General features: G+C 45.4%; 1 protein-coding gene across 6 annotated transcripts in view; it reads right to left on the reverse strand.

Moving 5' to 3' along the window:
* The window catches only part of OGDHL (oxoglutarate dehydrogenase L), a 235,419-nt gene that overhangs the window by 22,035 nt on the left and 186,282 nt on the right, over nucleotides 1-27,102 (reverse strand). For 5 of the 6 annotated variants that reach the window (XM_044297687.1, XM_044297685.1, XM_044297689.1 and 2 more), the window contains exons 15-16: nucleotides 20,188-20,338; nucleotides 13,159-13,286 (exon numbers count right to left, since the gene is read on the reverse strand). In XM_044297687.1, coding sequence (XP_044153622.1) covers nucleotides 13,159-13,286; nucleotides 20,188-20,338 — 279 coding nt within the window. Of the gene's footprint in view, nucleotides 1-13,158; nucleotides 13,287-20,187; nucleotides 20,339-27,102 lie in introns of those variants that run through there. The other variant, XR_006390389.1, reaches the window with a different exon arrangement.

Raw genomic sequence — 27,102 nt, forward strand, 5'->3', positions numbered from 1 at the left:
GGCCCAACTTCCAAGAAGCTACCTTAAGCTTAATGTTTCTTGTGGACAGCCACACAGAATCACCCACTCTCAGTTCCAGACCAATCATACGTCTCCTGCCAGCCACACGCTTATACCTGTTCCCCATCTTTTTCAAGTTATTTTAAATTTTCCACCAAATCGAAGACAAAGAAGAGGAAAATCGTTCCTCCTCAGAAATACCGGAAGTTTGAGAACCAGAAAATGTGCCAAACTGCAGATGGAAACCATATGCCCCAAAAAATGGCGACTTATCAGTGGACTCCTGTCTACGGTTATTAATGGCTAACGACAAGAATGAAGACCACTCCCCCTGGTTCTTCGAAACAAAACATCTCAAGTAAGTCTCCAGATTCTGATTGGTGCGCTCCGTCTGTCCGTTTCGCTGAGGGTGAAAAGCCGAAGAAAAGGACAACTGTACCCCCAGTCGAGTACAGAACGTTTTCCAGAATCTGTAAACAAACTGAGTCTCCCGATCAGACACCACATAAGAGGGAATGCCATGCAGTTTTAGGATGTTATCGACAAACACCTGTACAAGAGTTTTGGCATTAGGTAGAGCAGGCAATGCTGTACAATGGACCATTTTGCTAAACCGATCAACTACCACCAGGATCACATTTTTCTCCCGAAGAATTTGGTAAATCCGTGATAAAGTCCATGGACAGGGATGGGTAATGGAAGAAGAGACCCAAAAGGCAGAGTATGTGTCACCTTAGCACAAGCACAGGTACAACAGGCTAACACATAGTCCTCAACACACTTAGGCAGCCCCGGCCACCAAAATCTGTGCAAGATGAGATCGACAGTGGATCTACTCCAAGGTTGTCCAGCCAGGCTACTACAGTGATTGATGTTCCTCAAATACCTTGTGACGCAAGTCTGAAGGAACAAACAATTTCCCTGGAGAACAAGGGTCCGGTGCATCCTCTTGGGCCTCCAACACCTTATCCTCAAGATCAGGATATATGTCTACCCCTTCAAAATAGGACTAGGATCTTTAGAATCACTGCCCCGTTTCCCTGGTGAAAAACAGCAAACATCTGGCCTGCCTTGGATTCAGTCAGATTCAGTCGTTTGGCAGACTCAAGGTTAGCCAAATTTTTGTGATCAGTAATTACCGTAATACTATGAATTGCTACTTCCAACCAATGGCGCCATTCTTAAAAAGCCAACTTAATGGCCAGCAATTCCCTATTACCCTTGTCATAATTTCTTTCAGCAGTCAAGAGTTTTTTAACCACCTCCGGACCGCCTAACGCAGATGTGCGTTCCGGAGGTGGCAGCCCTGCGCACGACGACGCATATACGCGTCATCTCGCGAGGGCCGGGATTTCCTGTGAACGCGCGCACACAGGCGCGCGCGCTCACAGGAACGGAAGGTAAGCGAGTGGATCTCCAGCCTGCCAGCAGCGATCGCTCGCTGGCAGGCTGGAGATCCGAATTTTTTAACCCCTAACAGGTATATTAGACGCTGTTTTCATAACAGCGTCTAATATACCTCCTACCTGGTCCTCTGGTGGTCCCTTTTGTTAGGATCGACCACCAGAGGACTCAGGTAGGTCAGTACAGTCCCACCAAACACCACACTACACTACACCCCCCCCCCCCGTCACTTATTAACCCCTTATAAACCCCTGATCACCCCATATAAACTCCCTGATCACCCCCCTGTCATTGATCACCGCCCTGTCATTGATCACCCCCCTGTCAGGCTCCGTTCAGACGTCTGCATGATTTTTACGGATCCGATCCATGTATCCATGGATCCGTAAAAATCATGCGGACGTCTGAATGGAGCCTTACAGGGGGGTGATCAATGACAGGCGGGTGATCACCCATATACACTCCCTGATCACCCCCTGTCATTGATCACCCCCCTGTCAGGCTCCATTCAGACGTCCGCATGATTTTTACGGATCCGATCCATGTATCCATGGATCCGTAAAAATCATGCGGACGTCTGAATGGAGCCTTACAGGGGGGGTGATCAGTGACAGGGGGGTGATCACCCTGATTACCCTGATCACCCCCTGTCATTGATAACCCCCCTGTAAGGCTCCATTCAGACGTCCGCATGCGTTCTGTGGATCCGATCCATGTATCCATGGATCCGTAAAAAATCATGCGGATGTCTGAATGGAGCCTTACAGGGGGGGTGATCAGTGACAGGGGGGTGATCACCCTGATCACCCCCTGTCATTGATAACCCCCCTGTAAGGCTCCATTCAGACGTCCGCATGCGTTCTGTGGATCCGATCCATGTATCCATGGATCCGTAAAAAATCATGCGGATGTCTGAATGGAGCCTTACAGGGGGGGTGATCAGTGACAGGGGGGTGATCACCCTGATTACCCTGATCACCCCCTGTCATTGATAACCCCCCTGTAAGGCTCCATTCAGACGTCCGCATGCGTTCTGTGGATCCGATCCATGGATCCGTAAAAAATCATGCGGACGTCTGAATGGAGCCTTACAGGGGGGGTGATCAGTGACAGGGGGGTGATCACCCTGATTACCCTGATCACCCCCTGTCATTGATAACCCCCCTGTAAGGCTCCATTCAGACGTCCGCATGCGTTCTGTGGATCCGATCCATGTATCCATGTATCCGTAAAAAATCATGCGGATGTCTGAATGGAGCCTTACAGGGGGGGTGATCAGTGACAGGGGGGTGATCACCCTGATTACCCTGATCACCCCCTGTCATTGATAACCCCCCTGTAAGGCTCCATTCAGACGTCCGCATGCGTTCTGTGGATCCGATACATGTATCCATGGATCCGTAAAAAATCATGCGGATGTCTGAATGGAGCCTTACAGGGGGGGTGATCAGTGACAGGGGGGTGATCACCCTGATTACCCTGATCACCCCCTGTCATTGATAACCCCCCTGTAAAGCTCCATTCAGACGTCCGCATGCGTTCTGTGGATCCGATCCATGTATCCATGGATCCGTAAAAAATCATGCGGATGTCTGAATGGAGCCTTACAGGGGGGGTGATCAGTGACAGGGGGGTGATCACCCTGATTACCCTGATCACCCCCTGTCATTGATAACCCCCCTGTAAGGCTCCATTCAGACGTCCGCATGCGTTCTGTGGATCCGATCCATGGATCCGTAAAAAATCATGCGGACGTCTGAATGGAGCCTTACAGGGGGGGTGATCAGTGACAGGGGGGTGATCACCCTGATTACCCTGATCACCCCCTGTCATTGATAACCCCCCTGTAAGGCTCCATTCAGACGTCCGCATGCGTTCTGTGGATCCGATCCATGTATCCATGGATCCGTAAAAAATCATGCGGACGTCTGAATGGAGCCTTACAGGGGGGGTGATCAGTGACAGGACTGATCACCCTGATTACCCTGATCACCCCCTGTCATTGATAACCCCCCTGTAAGGCTCCATTCAGACGTCCGCATGCGTTCTGTGGATCCGATCCATGTATCCATGGATCCGTAAAAATCATGCGGACGTCTGAATGGAGCCTTACAGGGGGGGTGATCAATGACAGGGGGGTGATCAGGGAGTCTATATGGGTGATCACCCCCCTGTCATTGATCACTCCCCTGTCATTGATCACCCCCCTGTCAATGATCACTCCCCCCCTGGTAAGGCTCCATTCAGCCATTTTTTTTGGCACAAGTTAGCGGACATTTTTTGTTTGTTTTTGTTTTTTCTTACAAAGTCTCATATTCCACTAACTTGTGTCAAAAAATAAAATCTCACATGAACTCACCATACCCCTCACGGAATCCAAATGCGTAAAATTTTTTAGACATTTATATTCCAGACTTCTTCTCACGCTTTAGGGCCCCTAAAAAGCCAGGGCAGTATAAATACCCCACATGTGACCCCATTTCGGAAAGAAGACACCCCAAGGTATTCCGTGAGGGGCATATTGAGTCCATGAAAGATTGAAATTTTTGTCCTAAGTTAGCGGAAAGTGAGACTTTGTGAGAAAAAAAAAATAAAAAATCAATATCCGCTAACTTATGCAAAAAAAATAAAAATTCTAGGAACTCGCCATGCCCCTCATTGAATACCTCGGGGTGTCTTCTTTCCAAAGTGGGGTCACATGTGGGGTATTTATACTGCCCTGGCTTTTTAGGGGCCCGAAAGTGTGAGAAGAAGTCTGGGATCCAAATGTCTAAAAATGCCCTCCTAAAAGGAATTTGGGGCCCTTTGCGCATCTAGGCTGCAAAAAAGTGTCACACATGTGGTATCGCCGTACTCAGGAGAAGTTGGGGAATGTGTTTTGGGGTGTCATTTTACATATACCCATGCTGGGTGAGAAAAATATCTTGGTCAAATGCCAACTTTGTATAAAAAAATGGGAAAAGTTGTCTTTTGCCAAGATATTTCTCTCACCCAGCATGGGTATATGTAAAATGACACCCCAAAACACATTGCCCAACTTCTCCTGAGTACGGCGATACCAGATGTGTGACACTTTTTTGCAGCCAAGGTGGGCAAAGGGGCACCTTTCGGATTTCGCAGGCCATTTTTTACACATTTTGATTTCAAGGTACTTCTTACACATTCGGGCCCCTAAATTGCCAGGGCAGTATAACTACGCCACAAGTGACCCCATTTTGGAAAGAAGACACCCCAAGGTATTCCGTGGGGGGCACGGCGAGTTCCTAGAATTTTTTATTTTTTGTCACAATTTAGCGGAAAATGATGATTTTTCTTTTTTTTTCTTTTTTCCTTACAAAGTCTCATATTCCACTAACTTGCGACAAAAAATAAAAAATTCTAGGAACTCGCCATGCCCCTCACGGAATACCTTGGGGTGTCTTCTTTCCAAAATGGGGTCACTTGTGGCGTAGTTATACTGCCCTGGCAATTTAGGGGCCCATATGTGTGAGAAGTACTTTGCAATCAAAATGTGTAAAAAATGCCCTGCAAAATCCGAAAGGTGCACTTTGGAATATGTGCCCCTTTGCCCACCTTGGCAGCAAAAAAGTGTGACACATCTGGTATCGCCGTACTCAGGAGAAGTTGGGCAATGTGTTTTGGGGTGTCATTTTACATATACCCATGCTGGGTGAGAAAAATATCTTGGTCAAATGCCAACTTTGTATAAAAAAATTGGAAAAGTTGTCTTTTGCCAAGATATTTCTCTCACCCAGCATGGGTATATGTAAAATGACAGCCCAAAACACATTCCCCAACTTCTCCTGAGTACGGCGATACCAGATGTGTCACACTTTTTTGATGCCAAGGTGGGCAAAGGGGCACATATTCCAAAGTGCACCTTTCGGATTTCACCGGTCATTTTTTACAGATTTTGATTGCAAAGTACTTCTCACACATTTGGGCCCCTAAATTGCCAGGGCAGTATAACTACGCCACAAGTGACCCCATTTTGGAAAGAAGACACCCCAAGGTATTCCGTGGGGGGCACGGCGAGTTCCTAGAATTTTTTATTTTTTGTCACAATTTAGCGGAAAATGATGATTTTTCTTTTTTTTTCTTTTTTCCTTACAAAGTCTCATATTCCACTAACTTGCGACAAAAAATAAAAAATTCTAGGAACTCACCATGCCCCTCACAGAATACCTTGGGGTGTCTTCTTTCCAAAATGGGGTCACTTGTGGCGTAGTTATACTGCCCTGGCAATTTAGGGGCCCAAATGTGTGAGAAGAACTTTGCAATCAAAATGTGTAAGAAATGACCGGTGAAATCCGAAAGGTGCACTTTGGAATATGCGCCCCTTTGCCCACCTTGGCAGCAAAAAAGTGTCACACATCTGGTATCGCCGTACTCAGGAGAAGTTGGGGAATGTGTTTTGGGGTGTCATTTTACATATACCCATGCTGGGTGAGAAAAATATCTTGGTCAAATGCCAACTTTGTATAAAAAAATGGGAAAAGTTATCTTTTGCCAAGATATTTCTCTCACCCAGCATGGGTATATGTAAAATGACACCCCAAAACACATTCCCCAACTTCTCCTGAGTACGGCGATACCAGATGTGTGACACTTTTTTGCTGCCAAGGTGGGCAAAGGGGCGCATATTCCAAAGTGCACCTTTCGGATTTCACCGGTCATTTCTTACACATTTTGATTGCAAAGTTCTTCTCACACATTTGGGCCCCTAAATTGCCAGGGCAGTATAACTACGCCACAAGTGACCCCATTTTGGAAAGAAGACACCCCAAGGTATTCTGTGAGGGGCATGGTGAGTTCCTAGAATTTTTTATTTTTTGTCGCAAGTTAGTGGAATATGAGACTTTGTAAGAAAAAAAAAAATATGAAAAAAACATCATCATTTTCCGCTAACTTGTGACAAAAAATAAAAAGTTCTATGAACTCACTATGCCCATCAGCGAATACCTTAGGGTGTCTACTTTCCGAAATGGGGTCATTTGTGGGGGTTTTCTACTGTTTGGGCATTGTAGAACCTCAGGAAACATGACAGGTGCTCAGAAAATCAGAGCCGTTTCAAAAAGCGGAAATTCACATTTTTGTACCATAGTTTGTAAATGCTATAACTTTTACCCAAACCATTTTTTTTTTTGCCCAAACATTTTTTTTTTATCAAAGACATGTAGAACTATAAATTTAGCGAAAAATTTATATATGGATGTCGTTTTTTTTGCAAAATTTCACAGCTGAAAGTGAAAAATGTCATTTTTTTGCAAAAAAATCGTTACATTTTGATTAATAACAAAAAAAGTAAAAATGTCAGCAGCAATAAAATACCACCAAATGAAAGCTCTATTAGTGAGAAGAAAAGGAGGTAAAATTCATTTGGGTGGTAAGTTGCATGACCGAGCGATAAACGGTGAAAGGAGTGTAGTGCCGAAGTGTAAAAAGTGGCCTGGTCATGAAGGGGGTTTCACCTAGCGGGGCTGAAGTGGTTAAAGAAAAAAGCACAAAACTGCTCCCACCCCTACCTCGGATGCGGCAACCTCTACAATGAATGGCTGAGATGCGTCCGGTTGCACCAGAACAGGGGCTGAAGCAAAACATTCATTTACGACAGAAAAGGCTTATAATGCCTTCTCAAACCGAAGAGAGAAATTGACCCCCTTCCTATTCATCTCTGTTAACGGTTTAACCACAGTTTAATAGTTGAAGATGAATTTACGGTAGTAATTGGTGAATCCCAAAAACTGCATAAGCGCTTTCAGATTTTCTGGTCAATCCCAGTCCAACACCGCACTGACTTTCTCGGGATCCATACAAAAACCTGAGGATGAGAGCAGGTAACCCAGGAATGCACTTCCTGAACCGCAAAACCATATTTTTCCATCTTCACATACAATGTATTCTCTCTTAGGATCTGTGACACCTGTCTCACATGATCCTCATGAGTCTCCATGTCTGGAGAATAAATTAGTATGTCATCCAGATATACAGGTCCTTCTAAAAAAATTAGCATATTGTGATAAAGTTCATTATTTTCTGTAATGTACTGATAAACATTAGACTTTCATATATTTTAGATTCATTACACACCAACTGAAGTAGTTCAAGCCTTTTATTGTTTTAATATTGATGATTTTGGCATACAGCTCATGAAACCCAAAATTCCTATCTAAAAAAATTAGCATATCATGAAAAGGTTCTCTAAACAAGCTATTAACCTAATCATCTGAATCAACTAATTAACTCTAAAACACCTTCAAAAGATTCCTGAGGCTTTTAAAAACTCACAGCCTGGTTCATTACTCAAAACAGCAATCATGGGTAAGACTGCCAACCTGACTGCTGTCCAGAAGGCCATCATTGACACCCTCAAGCAAGAGGGCAAGACACAGAAAGAAATTTCTGAACGAATAGGCTGTTCCCAGAGTGCTGTATCAAGGCACCTCAGTGGGAAGTCTGTGGGAAGGAAAAAGTGTGGCAGAAAACGCTGCACAACGAGAAGAGGTGACCGGACCCTGAGGAAGATTGTGGAGAAGGACCGATTCCAGATCTTGGGGGACCTGCGGAAGCAGTGGACTGAGTCTGGAGTAGAAACATCCAGAGCCACCGTGTACAGGCGTGTGCAGGAAATGGGCTACAGGTGCCGCATTCCCCAGGTCAAGCAACTTTTGAACCAGAAACAGCGGCAGAAGTGCCTGACCTGGGCTACAGAGAAGCAGCACTGGACTGTTGCTCTGTGGTCCAAAGTACTTTTTTCGGATGAAAGCAAATTTTGCATGTCATTCGGAAATCAAGGTGCCAGAGTCTGGAGGAAGACTGGGGAGAGGGAAATGCCAAAATGCCTGAAGTCCAGTGTCAAGTACCCACAGTCAGTGATGGTCTGGGGTGCCATGTCAGCTGCTGGTGTTGGTCCACTGTGTTTTATCAAGGGCAGGGTCAATGAAGCTAGCTATCAGGAGATTTTGGAGCACTTCATGCTTCCATCTGCTGAAAAGCTTTATGGAGATGAAGATTTCATTTTTCAGCACGACCTGGCACCTGCTCACAGTGCCAAAACCACTGGTAAATGGTTTACTGACCATGGTATTATTGTGCTCAATTGGCCTGCCAACTCTCCTGACCTGAACCCCATAGAGAATCTGTGGGATATTGGGAAGAGAAAGTTGAGAGATGCAAGACCCAACACTCTGGATGAGCTTAAGGCCGCTATCGAAGCATCCTGGGCCTCCATAACACCTCAGCAGTGCCACAGGCTGATTGCCTCCATGCCACGCCGCATTGAAGCAGTCATTTCTGCAAAAGGATTCCCGACCAAGTATTGAGTGCATAACTGAACATAATTATTGGAAGGTTGACTTTTTTTGTATTAAAAACACTTTTCTTTTATTGGTCGGATGAAATATGCTAATTTTTTTAGATAGGAAATTTGGGTTTTCATGAGCTGTATGCCAAAATCATCAATATTAAAACAATAAAGGGCTTGAACTACTTCAGTTGGTGTGTAATGAATCTAAAATATATGAAAGTCTAATGTTTATCAGTACATTACAGAAAATAATGAACTTTATCACAATATGCTAATTTTTTTTAGAAGGACCTGTACAACAAATATCCCCACCAGATGATGAAAGATGTCATTGACAAAGTGTTGAAAAACCGCTGGAGCATTGGTTAACCCAAAAGGCATGACCAGATTCTCAAAATGACCCTCAGGGGTATTAAAGGCAGTCTTCCATTCGTCCCCCTCTTTGATCCTTACCAAATGATATGCCCCTTCAGATCCAATTTAGAGAACACTTTGGCACCGACAATTTGATAAAACAAATCCGTAATCAAAGGAAGGTGGTAAGGATCACAGACGGTAATACGGTTGACCTCACGGAAGTCCATCTTTGGATGGTCTGATATGACTATCTGCCAAGCTCTCGTGATATACTCTCGCATATGCTTTCTTTCGGGCTCCGAAAGATTATACAACCGAGAATTGGGCAGTTTAGCGCCAGGAATAAGATTGACGGGACAATCATACTCCCGATGCGGGGGGTAACTCCTGGTTACCACTCAAGAAAAACATCCGAAAATTCGGAAATGAACGAGGGTACAGTTTTAGTGGTGACCACAGAGAAAGACGCATTAAGACAGTTGTCCATGCAAAAATCTGTCTCGCTTGCCAGTCGATGGTAGAGTTATGTTTGCTTAACCATGGTAAGCCCAAAACCATCGGAGCAGGCAGACCCTCCAACACATAACACAAGACAGATTCCTGATGGAAATCACCCACTCCCATTTACCACCTGGGACAGGCATTTTTGGGTACGAGGTGCAGAATCAATTGCAAAGACAGAAATGCTTTTCTCTAGTGCACTAGTAGTCACCCCATGAATACGAACAAACTGTCCATCAATCAAGTTAACCCCAGCCCCACTGTCGATAAATACCTCGATTTCCACAGTTTTGGACTCTAACGCCACCTCGGCTGACAGGAGAAATCGGGTACTACCAGTAAATGACAAAAGTACATTTTCATGCTCCCCAACCACACCACCAATAGTAATTTGGGGATTAAGCGTTTTGTTTTTGTTTACACCTTGACGCTGCTAAATGTATGGACAAATATTAACGAAATGTCCCTTTTTTCCACAACAAAAACAGACTCCCTTCATGTGACCAGAGCTCTTACCAGAAGTCCCAGGAGTAGCTCCCCCCAACTGCATAGGCTCCTCACAAGGCATAACCACAAGTGTCTCTTTACCATAAGTGTCAAAGATAAGCGCCACCTTATTTGACAGTACGTTCTGAGGGCGAGAACCCTTAGATCTCCCCCTCAGGTGTCTATCCAGACGTACATCAAGGGACATAGCGGTTTCCAATGACTCAGGTTTTTCATGAAAGGCCAACGCGTCCTGCAGCCTCTCAGATAGACCCTGACAGAACTGGCTACGGAGAGCATCATCATTCCACTCCGTATCGGTAGCCCATCTCCTAAATTCCAAGCAATAGATTTCTGCGGAGCGCTCTCCATGCCGTAAACCACGTAACTTGGTCCCGGCCTGAGAGATCCGGGTCATCATAAATAAAACCCAAAGGCTCTAAAAAATTAATCTACCGACTGGAGAGACGGAGATCCTAAAAAGCTAAAGACTGTGCATCATCCTTAACCCCTACTACGCTGTAAAAGCCGATGCCGGCGGATTAACCCCTTCTATGCCGCGGTCTGCGCTAACCGCAAAATAGAAGGGGTTTGTGTCGGGTGAGTGAGCCCATCGAGTGTCTCGATGTGTCAGAAAGCAGCCCGATGCCGTGCAGAGACTGCCCAATGCCTTGCACAGCATCGGGACCTGCCTTCTACGGATGCAGAGGAGATCCAACCTCAGGCTGGGTCTCCTAGGCAACCTGTTTGTATACTACTCACTGTAGTACACGAACAGGCAATGCATTACAATACAGATGTATTGTAATGCATTGCAGAGGGGATCAGACCACCAAAAGTGAACATCAGAAATAAAGTAAAGAAATTTTTTTTTTTTTTAAGTGTTTTTAATAGGGGGGGGGGGGGGGAAGAGAAGGATAGGTCAGTGTCTGCAACAGGTCAGGGCTGCAGGGGAGAGGATGGCTGTCCAGAACTGGGGGGAGGAGGAGAGGTCAGTGTCTGCACCAGGTCAGAGCTGCAGGTTAGAGGATTGAGGTCCAGCACTGGGGAGGAGGAGAGGTCAGTGTCTGCACCAGGTCAGAGCTGCAGGTTAGAGGATTGAGGTCCAGCACTGGGGAGGAGTATAGGTCAGTGTCTGCAGGGGAGAGGATGGCTTTGCAGCACTGGGAGGAGGAGTAGGAGGCTTCCCTAATTTGCAATACATTTGGACATGTGCTGGCAGCAATCGTCTTCACTATGTTATCTGTGGGCAGAGCTGAGGACTGTGGACACTCTCCCTGTGTGTATGACCTGTATCAGCCTGTCTGAGCTGTGTCATGCACATACCCCTTCCACACAGGCACTAAACCCCCCATAAAATTAGCCAGAGTGCCCCCATAGTCAGTGAGTGCTCAGAGTCACTCTGTACTATAGCAGCATCAATAACAGCAGGGTGCCCCCCATAGTCAGTAGGTGCTCAGAGTCCATTTGTAATATAGGATAACCAATAACAGCAGAGTGCCCCCACAGTAATTAAGTGGTCAGAGTCCTCAGTAATATAGCAGCATCAATAACGGCAGAGTGCCCCCACAGTCAGTAAGTGGTCAGAGTCTCTCTGTACTATGGGAGAACCAGTAACATCAGAGTGCCCCCACAGTTAGTGAGTGGTCAGAGTCCTCTGTAATATAGCAGTATCAATAACAGCAGAGTGTCCCCACAGTCAGTGAATGGTAAGCGTCCCTCCTGGTGGCATGCTAGAAATGTGAGGTACATGGGATTATTAATTTATTGGCCCCCTATCTGTGTGCAGTACCCACACCTATTGGTGTTTAATCTGGACCTCTACTTCACAGTAGACCCAATTATGTGGACCTTTACAAAAAGTAGTTGAGCATCCCTGATATATGGTATGTAATAGATTACTATATTAGAGCAAAAACAAAAAGTTTATTGGGAAGACTGTACAACTGAAAGAAGACTCCTGTTGGGTCACCTCTAGCCAGGATACAAGATTAGATATGGCTGGCCTTGGAGGCATACAGATTCCATATTGTATCCTTCAGCACTTTTGCCTACAGATGTTGCAGGTGGGCCTTTAGATCCTGCAGACTGCTGGTCCTGACGAAACTGGGGTCCTTGCTGGTCCCACAAGTGCTTGATTGGCGATAAATCTGTCCATCACGCAGGCCAGGGAAGTGTTACAATTTGGCGCAGACATTCCTGGGAAATGCTTACTGGGTGGGTAAGCATTATCCTGCTGAAAAATGTCAGTTGGAAGCACTGCCATGAGAGGCGAACCATGTGGCCACAGGATGTCCTGCATATATACTGCTAAAATGTTAGTGTCCCTTGTACCACTACTCGGGGAGACTGTCATATGCGATAGCTCCTCAGATCATCACAACAGCAGATGGGGGTAACTCGTCGCTCTATCCAAAGCAAAGGCAGGATTGACGCACTCACCACAAGGCCTCCACCCGACATTCGTGGAATCCCAAACAGAACCTGGATTTGCCGCTAAAGACTGTACAATTCCAGTACATAACAGTTCAGGTTTCTCGTTCAGGACACCACTGTAAGCAAAGGTGAAGGTGGTTGGCTGTCAATGGCAAGATATATCATGGGGACCATGACTCTAAATTTCCTTCTGCTAAATGCCCGGAAATTGTCTGGGCTGAGGCAAGTGTGTGCAACGAAGCTGCCATCTGTGGCTGGATGGTGGACAACAGAACTGTGGTGCTTGCTTGTGCTTATCGGCAGATCAAACCATTATCTCTACTGGTGGTCTGTCTGGAGCCTGTTTACTGTGTTTGTGTGCCCTCATGTAACCACTGCACCCAACACTGACTAACAGCTAGGTCAGAATGGCCTAGATAAGGGATCAGCAACTTTTGGCACTCCAGCTGCTGTGAAACTACAGTTCCCAGCATGCTCTAGTCATTTCTATGAGAGTTCTTAGAGGAGCAGAGCAAGTATGCATGCTGGGAGTTGTAGTGTCCCAACAGCTTGAGTGCTGGAGGTCTGTCAAAATGTCTTGAGCGTTGTTTTTAGAATACAAAACATTTCTGAACAAATGTATACATCAGTATACATTTTAATTAAGATACATTTCTGGTTGGACTTACCCAAAACACCATACTCAGAAAGAGAGCTGTTGCACACAGTGTATGGAGCTTGGTCAGGCCAGAGATGATTCATCGGAACGCAGGTTCGGCGATCAACATCCTGATCGTGTAAAACATGATGACGATGGCTTTCAGGGAAGAAAACAATTACTTCACTTAACTTTATTGGCAACATTTAAAGTCATTTTCAAGTTACAAAGGGAGAGCAGTCCAAATGATAGGCAGCTTAGCTTTAGTTTTTTACTTTCAAAATGTAATTAGTGTTTTAACCACTCCTTGTCCACTCATTTACTACCAATGACTTATCTTGAGGACAGGCCATCAATATCTGTTAGGCGAGAGTCTGAAACCCAGTACACCCGACGATCACCTGTTTTAGAGTAGCTCCAACGCTGGAAGTCAGCATGGGAATTACACAGCTACGACCATTGTGCAGTGGAAAGAGCTAGTTAATGCAGGCCTAGTCCCACTGAAGTAAAAGCCAGTCCGAAATGTCCAATATTGGTTGCAAAAATATACTAAGAAGCACACTAATAAAAAATAAAAAGAATAATATTGTTTCAAATTATTTTACTGTATAGCATGTAGTCTCCATTGGTTTTGTCTAACAAAGAAGGTCTGTGACCTCATCGGAAATATATTTCCATTATTGTGGTAATTTCCTTACAGGCACAGATATTTCCATATGGCATGCATTTATTGATACTTCGGTTATTTACTTAAAGGGTTTGTCCTGGTAAGACAACTTATACCCTATCCATGGAATAGGGTATACGTGAACAAGGAGGTCCCCTCTGATCACGGGTACGAGCCCATGCTCCCACATTTGAATTGAGCAGCGGTCACATATGCATACTGATGATTCATTTAGCTCTATGGGGCTGCTGGAGCTAGCCAGGCACGTATACTCAGCTATAAGCAGCAGTCCTATAGAGTTGAATGGAGTGTCAGACACACATGCATGGCTGCTGCTCCAATCAAACAGGGATCATGGACCCTAGTTATCATGATGTATGGGGTTTTGACAGCTGGAGATAAGGGAACAAGCTTTCTTAATGGGGCAACTCTTTTAAAGGGTTTCTGTCACCAGAATTAACCCTCTTAAACTGGCTGACATTAGCGATGTGCTATTGTTATGTTTACTGATGTCCCCTTATAAAAATAAGAATTGTGCAGTAATATGTAAATCAGCCTCTAGGAGAGGAGGGGGGGGCTTGCTCCTGCTCCTAGAGGCTCCGTTCTCCCACCTCATTCCACGCCCTGCCGTCCTGACAGGGCCAGCGTTAGTCTTCTGCTGCCAGACCTGTGTGCTGGGTAAGTCTCGTGCCTGCGCCGTGCCGTTTACCCAGCACACAGGGCCGGAAGGAGGAGACGAACGCTGGCCTGTCAATCAAGGACAGTTTAAGAGGGTTAATTCTGGTGAGAGAAACCCTTTAAATTGGTTTTACAATATTTAGATTTTGATGACCTATCCTCAGAATAGGGTCATGTGAACGGTAGCTGAGCTGCAGTATTCCGGCATCTGAAACTGCGCAGCTGATAGAGTCTTTTGCTTTCGCTGTGTGTGTATTGTTTTTGATGCCACAATTTCCCAAAACAGCTGATCAGTGGGGGTGCTAGGTGTCAGACCACCTCCAATCTGTTCCCAAGGACAGGTTATCAATATCTGTAGCATGGACAATCCCTTTGAATCTTAGGCTGGACCTCTTGTAGGGGAAAAAAATATCAGTGCACATGCACTATAAATGTGTAAATCATGAACTAACTGAAAGAAATCTAAATGTCAGTATCCACACAATTCATTTAAAAGTTAAAATAAAGTAGTAGTAAATATTTATCCAAACAGTAGTGTGAGAGAACATTATTATATAAGAGACTTATGTTGGTAAAATGTATGCACATCATTGTAAAGCAGTAGACGTAGTATATCTAGTAGCAGTCTTACACAAGCAACTGCATTGATTTGTTATAATACATCTGGTGGACATGTCATAAATATCAATAAATGGTCTGGCCACTCTGACCACTAAGACCTCCACAAATCTCGAGAAGTGCGGTTCTTAAATCCCGGCACCCCCATTGATGAGATATTGATGACATATCATGAGAATAGACCATCAACAATATAAAAGTAGGCAACTCCTTTAAAGGGGTTGGCCATATATACTTGTGTTACCTAATGTGCTGCAAATAGCCATGTATGCAGTTTTACTAATATAAACTGGATAACAGTTCAGCAATTCAGTGCTCTACTGTGAGTCCCCCCCCTCCTCTGCTCTTTAGATGTTTGTGTCGGGCTCCTCCACTCAATTCAACTGCGGGCACCTCCGCCCAATGCCCCGACTGCGGCCACCTCCGCCCAATGCCCCGACTGCGGCCACCTCCGCCCAATGCCCCGACTACGGCCACCTCAGCCCAATGCCCCGACTACGGCCACCTCCGCCCAATGCCCCGACTACGGCCACCTCCGCCCAATGCCCCGACTACAGCCACCTCCGCCCAATGCCCCGACTACAGCCACCTCCGCCCAATGCCCCGACTACAGCCACCTCCGCCCAATGCCCCGACTACGGCCACCTCCGCCCAATGCCCCGACTACGGCCACCTCCGCCCAATGCCCCGACTACAGCCACCTCCGCCCAATGCCCCGACTACAGCCACCTCCGCCCAATGCCCCGACTACAGCCACCTCCGCCCAATGCCTCAAATGCAGCCATCTCCTCCCGTTGCCCCAACTGCAGCCCCTTCCACCCACTGCTCCAACTTCAGCCACCTCCCCACACTGCCCCAACTGCAGCCACCTCCCCTCACTGCCCCAACTGCAGCCACCTCCCCTCACTGCCCCAACTGCAGCCACCTCCCCTCACTGCCCTATCAGGTGCCTCCTCCCACTGCCCCAACTACAGCCAGTAGCTCCCACTGCCCCAACTGCAGCCACCTCCCCTCACTGCCCTAACCGCAGTTCCCTCCTCCCACTGCCCCAAATTCAGCCACCTCCTCCCACTGCCCTAACCTCAGGTGCCTCCTCCCACTGCCCCAAATGCAGCCACCTCCTCCCACTGCCCTAACCGCAGTTCCCTCCTCCCACTGCCCCAAATTCAGCCACCTCCTCCCACTGCCCTAACCTCAGGTGCCTCCTCCCACTGCCCCAAATGCAGCTACCTCCTCCCACTGCCCTAACCGCAGGTGCCTCCTCCCACTGCCCCAACTACAGACACCTCCTCCCACTGCCCCAACTGCAGCCACCTCCCCTCACAGCCCTAACCGCAGGTGCTTCCTTCCACTGCCCCAAATGCAGCCACTTCCCCCCACTGCCCTAACCGCAGGTGCCTACTCCCACTGCCCCAAATGCAGCCACCTCCCCCCACTGCTCCAAATGCAGCCACCTCCCCCCACTGCTCCAAATGCAGCCACCTCCCCCCACTGCTTCCAAATGCAGCCACCTCCTCCCACTGTTCCAACTGCAGCCACCTCCTCCCACTGTTCCAACTGCAGCCGCCTCACCCCACTGCTCCAAATGCAGCAACTTCCTCCCACTGTCCGAACTGCAGCCATCTCCTCCAATCGTTCCAACTGTAGCCACCTCCTCCCACTGTTCCAAATGCAGCCATCTCCACCCACTGCCCCAACTGCAGCGACTTCCACCCACTGCCCAACTTCAGTCACCTCCCCACTCTGCCCCAACTGCAGCCACCTCCCCTCACTGCCCTAACTGCAGGTGCCTCCTCCCACTGCCCCAACTGCAGCCACCTCCCCTCGCTGCCCTAACCACAGTTCCCTCCTCCCACTGCCCCAAATTCAGGCACCACCCCCACTGCCCTAACTGCAGGTGCCTCCTCCAACGGCCCCAAATGCAGCCACCTCCCCCCACTGCCCTAACCGCAGGTGCCTCCTCCCACTGCCCCAACTACAGACACCTCCTCCCACTGCCCCAACTGCAGCCACCTCCCCTCACAGCCCTAACCACAGATGCCTCCTCCCACTGCCCCAAATGCAGCCACCTCCCCCCACTGCCCAAACTGCCGCTGCCTCCCCCCACTGCCCAAACTGCAGCTGCCTCCCCCCACTGCCCAAACTGCAGCTGCCTCCCCCCACTGCTCCAAATGCAGCCACTTCCTCCCACTGCCCGAACTGCAGCCACCTCCTCCGACCTTTCCAACTGTAGCCACCTTCCCCCACTGCTCCAAATGCAGCCACTTCCTCCCACTGCCTGAACTGCAGCCACCTCCTCCCACTGTTCCAACTGTTGACAGTGAACTATGAGGGTAAAAAAACACAATAATAGTTCATTAATCGCAATTAAGATAAAATGTTCAATTAATTGCAATATTGATCAACTGTACACAACTGTGTTACGCTTTCCTTGCATGAGGCCCTAATTCAGTAAGCATATCACTCCATGGGGCCATACTGCACACCTCTGTACAGCTCCAATTCCATATGGATTCTATACTTCTAAGTCCAACAGAAAAACTCAGAGGATGCTCCAATGGATGCTGTGTTTTTTTTTTTTTTTCTAAAAAACATGACTTCTAAGGGAGGGAGATATCCCAATAATACAGTGTGTTATGGCATGGTTCCTAAGCCTCAGAAATAAAAAGTTTAAGACCGTAAATAACAATACTAAAATCGCTAAGCATTGACTTCTCATTATGACCTAAAATACCCTGGACACCAAGCAGCTCTATGAGTTTTATATGGACTCATTATTTGCAGTGAATAACCGCTCTTAGCTAAATAAACGAGGCTCCCTTTAGTGTCATTTTGCTTTTGGAGGCCTGGAGCATGTGCTTTATTAAAATTTATGTCTGATATGAAAATGACTAAACAGTGCTGAGGGAAAGCTGGGCGAAAACATTGATTAGGGTACTGACTGTAAAGTGATTGGGAAAAAAAAAAAAACACATGCACACCATGCATACAGTATATTAATCTTTTGTAGAAAGAAATGTGAGATAATGAAGAAAAGATTTATTGCAGAAACTGAGTTGATGAGTTGAATGAGTTTTTAATTTTTGCTACATAAATATAGTTACTTCAATCCCCACTCCATTCTCTGTCTATGGGTACAGTACCTGGCTATCTCTGAGAGACCTGGCAAAGTGAATGGAGCAGTGGTCACTCATGCACACCACATTACATTCACTCAGGGGACTCAAGGACCTTCATTCTCATGATTGGTGCCAGCGGTCAGACCCCAGCAATGATAACTATCACCCATCCTGTGACCACCCAATTTAATGGTACCACAGGGCATGTTCTCAGTGCAGTACCAGATCCGTCTTGATCAGTATCCCATGATGCACACAAAAACGCTGCTTGCAGTGGTTTTGTGTCCGGCATGGGAATGCAATGCATTCTGGTACACTCCGCTCCGGTGTGTTAAGTTTTGTCCCCATTAACAATGAATGCGGATAAAAGTGAAGCGTTTTACTCCAGTTTTGAGATCCTCTGACGGATCTCAAAACCGGAAAGGAAAAGGCAGATGTGAAAGTAGCCCAAGGCTGAAACGAAGTAGCCACAACATTTATGCAAATTGGAGTCTGAGAGAACATTATTATAGAAGTGAGTTATGGTGCTAAAATGCATGCACATAACTGTAAGAAACTGGCCAACCCCTTTCACATGAATTGTGTCCTTCAATAAATGGCATATGGAAATTACAGCAGTAATGGAAATAGATTTCCTGTGAGGTCACAGGTATACATTGTGTCAGACAAGCCCAACGGAAACCACATGCTATGCAGTAAAAGCATTTGAAAAAAGATACTGTATATTATGCATTTTTAATTGGTAGGTTTATTTTTTCTACCAGTATTGGACATCTCTGACTGGTTTTCATAAACTATATTTTTGCAACACCATTTTCAGTCTTATTACATCTCATACATACTCGCATTTTTTGTTAACATTTCCATGACCTTTACAAGTAATATTTTTTTATAATTGTTGCTTGCAAAATCAATCTCAATATTGTAAGTCCTGACAGACACTGCATTTGTTTGAAGCTTGGACGTCACCATCACCCCATGAGTTGAGTGAATGAAATAAAGCGGACCCCTATTAGAGGAGAAGCTTGGCTTTCATTAACCAGCAGTCCAATATTACAACCATATTGCATGGCCTTTTAAAGTGCCTGGTAGGGATATATTAGAGCTGTGGATATTTCCACTCCACCTCCTTTCTACGGAGCTTGCAGGGCTCATTAATCAGCATTAGAATGGGCGGCAGGGGCACATTATGAAAACAGAGATGACTGAAGCAATTACTGTAATCCATTAACTCCCTGAGTAATGAGTGAGGCTAACTGACTGAATCACACCAATATGTTCAGCTCCACAAGCGCCCAGGCAAAATGGACTATTACACTGATAATACCCATTATGTGTATTACTGGCAGTGCCCCCCTCCTCTATTGTAATGCGTGTCAGGGACAGATTGCCCTCTCAAACATATGTGGATTATGAGCACAAGTAAAGACAGGTGGACTGGTACAGGGTTAAGTACATTTCAGTCAGAGCTATAGATCAGATAAATGTGAGAGATGAACATAAACATAAATGGACTGGTGATTCTGAACATTAATGATCCAGAGATAAACTGGTTAAACGTGCGGCCCGAATCCTCTGTCACCCAAAGCACTGAGAATCCTGGAGGGGAGTCTTATGACTAAGCAAAAGGCAAATGTGAATAATGAAAGTTCTCATCATTCTACAGCTCTCCAAGGAACAATTATTCTCAAGCAACATGTCCTCCAGCCATTTAGATTATGATCGCTCAATGATGGATGTCAGGGCATGATATAAAAGCAAACTCTATACATATAAAATAAGAGTGACCACATTCTACCCTTACAAAATGGTGGCACCCAAGCTCGGGAGTTTGCTCTTATTTCCAGTATAAATGAACCTGTTATGTTCCCAGTCTGGAAAGTTTCCAAAGTTTAGCTATTTATCCACATTAAATATTGCTGAAGTGAGACAACCCATTTAATTCTTCTTAATTTTTTTAATTTTTTTTATTACTTACCTAAAGGTTCCCCTTTCCACATCTTGGCCACTAAGTCGCACATGAATTCCTTCTTTTAGCAATGAACCAAATGCCATGTATTCAGCTAATGCCCAATCTACTAGACAATTCTTTGTCATTTCCAATCTTCCCTTCAAAATCCTGGAGAGACCTAAAACGTAAGATTAAATTACTGACTACTGAAAAAATATATTGCCATGGTCATCCGAGAATAAAAAAATGGAGACTTAGGGTACTTTCACACTAGCGTTTTTCTTTTCCGGCGCTGAGTTCCGTCCTAGGGGCTCAAATCCGGAAAAGAACTGATCAGTTTTATCCTAATGCATTCCGAATGGAGAGTCAGTCCTTCAGGATGCATCAGGATGTCTTCTGTTCAGTCTTTTTGACTGATCAGGCTTTTCAGAAAAACGTAGCATGCAGTATTTTTACCTCCGGCCAAAAAGCCTGAACACTTTGACTGAACGCCTGATCAGGCTTTTTTCCCATTGACTTGCATTAACGCCGGATCCGGCCCCGTGTGTTCAGTCAAAACGGAACCGGCTTTTGCATGTTAAACCCGAAAAATGTGAAAAAAAAGTTAAAGTCCATAAATGGCGGATCAGTTTTTTCCAATGCATTTTTCCATTGTGATCGAAAGCCTGATCAGGATTCAAATGTAATCAGTTTTCACACGTTTTTCCGGATCCGGCGGGCAGTTCCAGTGTCGGAATTGAACGCCGGATTAAAACAACGCTAGTGTGAAAGTAGCCTAAGGCCACAGATGATGCATTACAAATACAGACAGTGTTCCAAGGGCAGCTAATACAAGTAAGGGTGTGGCCCTGGGAAAACACTAATGGGGTCATTTATTAAGACAGGCGTTTTAGACGCCAATCCTAATACTTCTTGCGCTGGTGCATGTATAGGCGCATCCACCGCCGGCCTAAATCTACGCCAGCTCCGTTGCTGGCATAGATTTAGATAATTTTCTACGCCTAAAACAGGTGTAGAAAATGATAAATGAGACAGGCCGGCCAGCCCGCCCCCTTCCCAGGCCCATTTGTTTTTAGACCTGCAGTGAGCAGGGAAAAGTCACAGATTCGGCCACAAATCCGCCTTAGAACCGAATCTGCAAAAGATATACTCCAAAATTGGTGTATAAGTTACTGAGTAAAAGCTGCCCAAATATAAAAAAATAAAGTCCTGTCAGGACAACAAGCAAGGCTTTTTACAGAAATATTGTAACCAGCTCATAAGATGAGAACACTATAGTCTTTATAAAAGTACACCACAGTAGAGCCGAATAGTACCTACACAGTAAGGCCACTTTGCAGCTATTCTACATTGTAGCCAGGAAGTAATAGTATCAAAGGGTTCTTTAGTGGGCAGGCTCTAAACAGAAACAGATAAACTGCCACCAGCTGATCGCATGGCCAGCTTCATTTCAAAAAGGGCTTTAAGAGACATTCCTTCTATTTTGACTTCATTCACAAGTGGCTTTCGCCTTCTTTGTCTTCTGGATCAGCTGGGGGTTGTAAGAATAAAAGGTTGAACTTTATGAACTTGTAGACTGCTAATGTAGGGATAACATCACCATACAAATACAGTGAAACCTCATTAAATGGGTTGTTCCAAGAAAAATATTACAAATTTTTCAACCCAGTCTCTGGATCTAAATACTTTTGTAATTAACTTATTATAGCCACTGAGTTATTCAATAAAATCTGTCTGAACAGCGCCACCTGCTGTTTGTGCTTTTTCTTATTTCTCTGTCCACCTCACTAAAGTGGGCACACATGCTCAGTTCCATTCTTTAACTTACACCAGCTGGATCTACTGTTAGAACCTGTGACAGCTATTGCAGCAGAAAGAACATGCTTCCCCAGAAAGGACATGCCCCCTGAGCTGCAAGCTTAAAATACATCTAGCACAGCAATTGGACCAATGAATGGGAAGATCTCTTGATCCATGTGAGGTTCTAGATGGTTCTAACTTGGTTAGAGCTTGTCATGTACTATATGATTTAAATTATTTACATTAAAGGGGTTATCCGATTTCTGAAACATCCCCCCCCCCCCCGCCCATGTGCCGGGCCCCTCACAGGTAATATACTTACCAAGCTCCTGGTCCCCACACTGCCGCTGCTCCTTCTCCCTGTACACAAATGAAAACATACAGTGTCGGGGGGGGCAGCCAGGGATGAGCCTCCCTAGCATCACCCGTGTGCAGGGAGAAGCAGCAGCGACGGTGCGGGGACCAGGAGTAGGGTAAGTATATTACCTGTGAGGGAACCGGCACATGGGGGGGGGGGGTGTTTCAGAAATCGGATAACCCCTTTAATCATGGGATAACCCATTTAAGACCATCACTTAAAGGGAACCTGTCACCGGGATATAGAGCTGAGGACATGGGCTGCTAGATGTCCGCTAGCACATCCACAATATCCAGTCCCCATAGCACTCTGTGCTTTTATTGTGTAAAAAAAAAACGATTTTATACATATGCAAATTAACATAAAAAAGTAATATCTTACTTGTGTGACCAGAGAAGAGTCATATTTTCAAGCTCAGACTCATCTCAGGTTAATTTGCATATGTATCAAATCGGTTTTTATACACAATAAAAGCACACAGAGCTACAGGGAATGGATATTGCGGATGTGCTAGCGGTGATCTAGCAACCCATGTCCTCAGCTCTATACACAAAATCCCGGTGACAGGTTCCCTTTAAGATTGCACTGATATGTGGTCTTCTAAAGGGTGGTCTTCTGATAGAAGATTCCCACTATGCATAATATATGATGGAAGTGAAAATCTGTCAGAGCAAATCTGGTCTGGATAAGGGGGTTCTTTTAGAGAAGTCTTACTGTACTGGTACTAGTTTTCACTTTATGGTTCCATGTTTAGGGACACCGTCAATGTGAAAGAATATGACGAAGCAGACACAAGGCCCTAACTGCAAGACTGTATGCAGGGGAAGCAAAGCTGGACCACAAATTGATATTGCTGACTACCTCATTTATAATAAACCTCAAATGCTGCTTTCAACACCACTAAGATAAGCATATAAATTAGACCTCATCACTAGTAAAAGGCCACAGCCGTTAAAGGGTTCATAAACCTTACACACTTTATAATGAGTAGCAAAAGGAAACAATTCCATTAAATATACATGTATGGTGATTTCCAGGCTATTACTTAATAAGCCTGAGGACATCTCTGCTAAAATGTGAGAGCAAATTTTTATACTACACAGTTTTATTTGTTACAACACTGCAACAATGGAATGAGAATTTTATTTGCCAAATGTGCAAATGGAATAATAGATGCCTCAAACACTTACATAGAAGAATATATGTCACCAAAAAGTAGTAGGTTGTGATTGTAAAAATGTATTTAAAATGTTCAGAGGTGATTTGCCTACAAGATATCAGTGGCACACGCTAACATGACAGACAGACAATACATGTCAGAAGAGAAAAATGAAAGCTACATCTGTGACGGGGTCAAGTGGCACATCACAGGATAAGAAATCTGACAGGACAACACCAGCAGAGATGGCATAAGGTGGCTTTATGGAACAAACTCAACACAGAAGAACCTGATCCACAGCAACCAAACTATATACAAATAAATGACTGTTACTCCATAGATACAATCTGGAAGATACAAAAGTAGCAAATACTATTATTTATATTGATGTTCAGTTACACCCTATGGGCTGTTTTTCGGGCCAATTATTGGGACTAAGCGTTCATATGAAAGTTCAGCCCCAATAACTGGCTCGTATAATTGAAAGCTGATCAGCCAATGAACGACCAAAGACTCATTTGTCAGCTGATCGGTATCTTTATCAAGATGAAAGATCCCACATTAACAGCAGCACATCTCCCCATGTAATCAGGGATGTGCTAGCGCTAATCAACAGAACTGGATGAAGGAGGAACGACTGTGGTAGCGATCATTCTTCCTTCATTCACTTTGCATTGGCCTGTATAATGACGACGGTCCAAAGGAGCCCTGATGGATGTGTTATAATCCAAAACTGTATTACACCAAAAGATTATCTAACAGATTTTCTGACCAATCATTGGTTAGATGGCGGTTTACACACACACAGATCTTTTGTTATACACAGCAACTATTGGTCTGATTGGACAGATATTGGTCAGATAATCTGTTGGTGTAAGTGGACTTAGAAAGGCCAACTGAGCAGCCGATTGTCGGGAAGGAAGCAGTCCTTCCCGATAGTCGGCTGCTTGTTCAGTGAAGGAGACTGCACATTTACATGCGGAGATCTCTGTCACTGAATGAGGATGGGGGATCGCTATAGCAATCCCTCGTCCTCATACAGAGTTATGGCTTCTGAACAGCAGATCGCGGTTTAGACAGCATGATCTGCTGCTCACACACCACGATCATGGCTTGTGCACGAGCAACAGCTGATCGGCGGCACATTTCGACGGCCAGATGATCGGGAATTGTCGATACTGATAATCTGGACGATTATTGTTGCGTCTAAATGGTGATTAGCATGGGTTTTTCATCCTTAACCGCCTCCAGACCGCCTAACGCAGATCTGCGGTCTGGAGGCGGCAGCTCTGCGCAGAGTGACGCATATACGCTTCATCTCGCGAGAGCCGTGACTTCCTGTGAACGCGCGCACACAAGCATGCGCGTTCACAGGAACGGAAGGTAAGAGACAGGATCTCCAGCGATCGTTCGCTGGCAGACTGGAGATGTGATTTTTTTTTTTAACCCCTAACAGGTATATTAGACGCTGTTTTGATAACCGCGTCTAATATACCTGCTACCTGGTCCTCTGGTGGTCCCTTTTGTTTGGATCGACCACCAGAGGACACAGGTAGCTGTGTAAAGTACCACAAAACACCACTACACTGCACTACACCCCCCCTGTCACTTATTAATCCCTTATGAACCCCTGATCACCCATGATCACCCCATATAGACTCCCTGATCACCCCCCTGTCATTGATCACCCCCCTGTCATTGATCACCCCCCTGTCAGGCTCCGTTCAGACGTCCGTATGATTTTTACGGATCCACGGATACATGGATCGGATCCGCAAAACACATACGGACGTCTGAATGGAGCCTTACAGGGGGGTGATCAATGACAGGGGGTGATCACCCATATAGATTCCCTGATCACCCCCCTGTCATTGATCATCCCCCTGTCAGGCTCCGTTCAGACGTCCGTATGATTTTTACGGATCCACGGATACATGGATCGGATCCGCAAAACACATACGGACGTCTGAATGGAGCCTTACATGGGGGTGATCTATGACAGGCGGGTGATCACCCATATAGATTCCCTGATCACCCCCCTGTCATTAATCACCCCCCTGTGTTTGATCACCCCTCTGTAAGGCTCCATTCAGACGTCCGTATGATTTTTACGGATCCACGGATACATGGATCGGATCCGCAAAACACATACGGATGTCTGAATGGAGCCTTACAGGGGGGTGATCAATGACAGGGGGGTGATCACCTCATATACACTCCCTGATCACCCCCTGTCATTGATCACCCCCCTGTCATTGATCACCCCCTGTAAGGCTCCATTTAGACGTTTTTTTTTGGCCCAAGTTAGCGGAAATAGATATTTTATTTTTATTATATTTTTCTTACAAAGTCTCATATTCCACTAACTTGTGTCAAAAAATAAAATCTCACATGAACTCACCATACCCCTCACGGAATCCAAATGCATAAAATGTTTTAGACATTTATATTCCAGACTTCTTCTCATGCTTTTGGGCCCCTAAAATGCCAGGGCAGTATAAATACCACACATGTGACCCCATTTCGGAAAGAAGACACCCCAAGGTATTCCGTGAGGGGCATATTGAGTCCATGAAAGGTTGAAATTTTTGTCCCAAGTTAGCGGAAAGGGAGACTTTGTGAGAAAATACAAAAAAAAAAATCAATTTCCGCTAACTTGTGCCAAAAAAAAAAAAAAAATTCTATGAACTCGCCAGGCCCCTCATTGAATACCTTGGGGTGTCTTCTTTCCAAAGTGGGGTCACATGTGGGGTATTTATACTGCCCTGGCTTTTTAGGGGCCCGAAAGCGTGAGAAGAAGTCTGGGATCCAAATGTCTAAAAATGCCCTCCTAAAAGGAATTTGGGCCGCTTTGCGCATCTAGGCTGCAAATAAGTGTCACACATCTGGTATCGCCGTACTCAAGAGAAGTTGGGCAATGTGTTTTGGGGTGTCATTTTACATATACCCATGCTGGGTGAGATAAATAGTGGCATTTGACCAAGATATTTATCTCACCCAGCATGGGTATATGTAAAATGACACCTCAAAACACATTCCCCAACTTCTCCTGAGTACGGCGATACCAGATGTGTGACACTTTTTTGCAGCCTAGGTGGGCAAAGGGGCACACATTCCAAAGAGCACCTTTCGTATTTCACTGGTCATTTTTTACAGATTTTGATTGCAAACTACTTCTCACGCATATGGGCCTCTAAAATGCCAGGGCAGTATAACTACCCCACAAGTGACCCCATTTTGGAAAGAAGACACCTCAGGGTATTCCGTGAGGGGCATGGCGAGTTCCTAGAATTTTTTATTTTTTGTCACAAGTTAGTGGAATATGAGACTTTGTAAGAAAAAAATAAAATAAAAAATAAATCATCATTTTCCGCTAACTTGTGATAAAAAATAAAAAGTTATATGAACTCACTATGCCCATCAGTGAATACCTTAGGGTGTCTACTTTCCGAAATGGGGTCATTTGTGGGGTGTTTGTACTGTCTGGGCATTGTAGAACCTCAGGAAACATGACAGGTGCTCAGAAAGTCAGAGCTGTTTCAAAAAGCGGAAATTCACATTTTTGTACCATAGTTTGTAAACGCTATAACTTTTACCCAAACCATTTTTTTTTTACCCAAACATT

The sequence above is a fragment of the Bufo gargarizans genome, chromosome 6, assembly GCF_014858855.1.
Source record: "Bufo gargarizans isolate SCDJY-AF-19 chromosome 6, ASM1485885v1, whole genome shotgun sequence".
In the NCBI taxonomy this organism is placed as follows: Eukaryota; Metazoa; Chordata; class Amphibia; order Anura; family Bufonidae; genus Bufo; species Bufo gargarizans.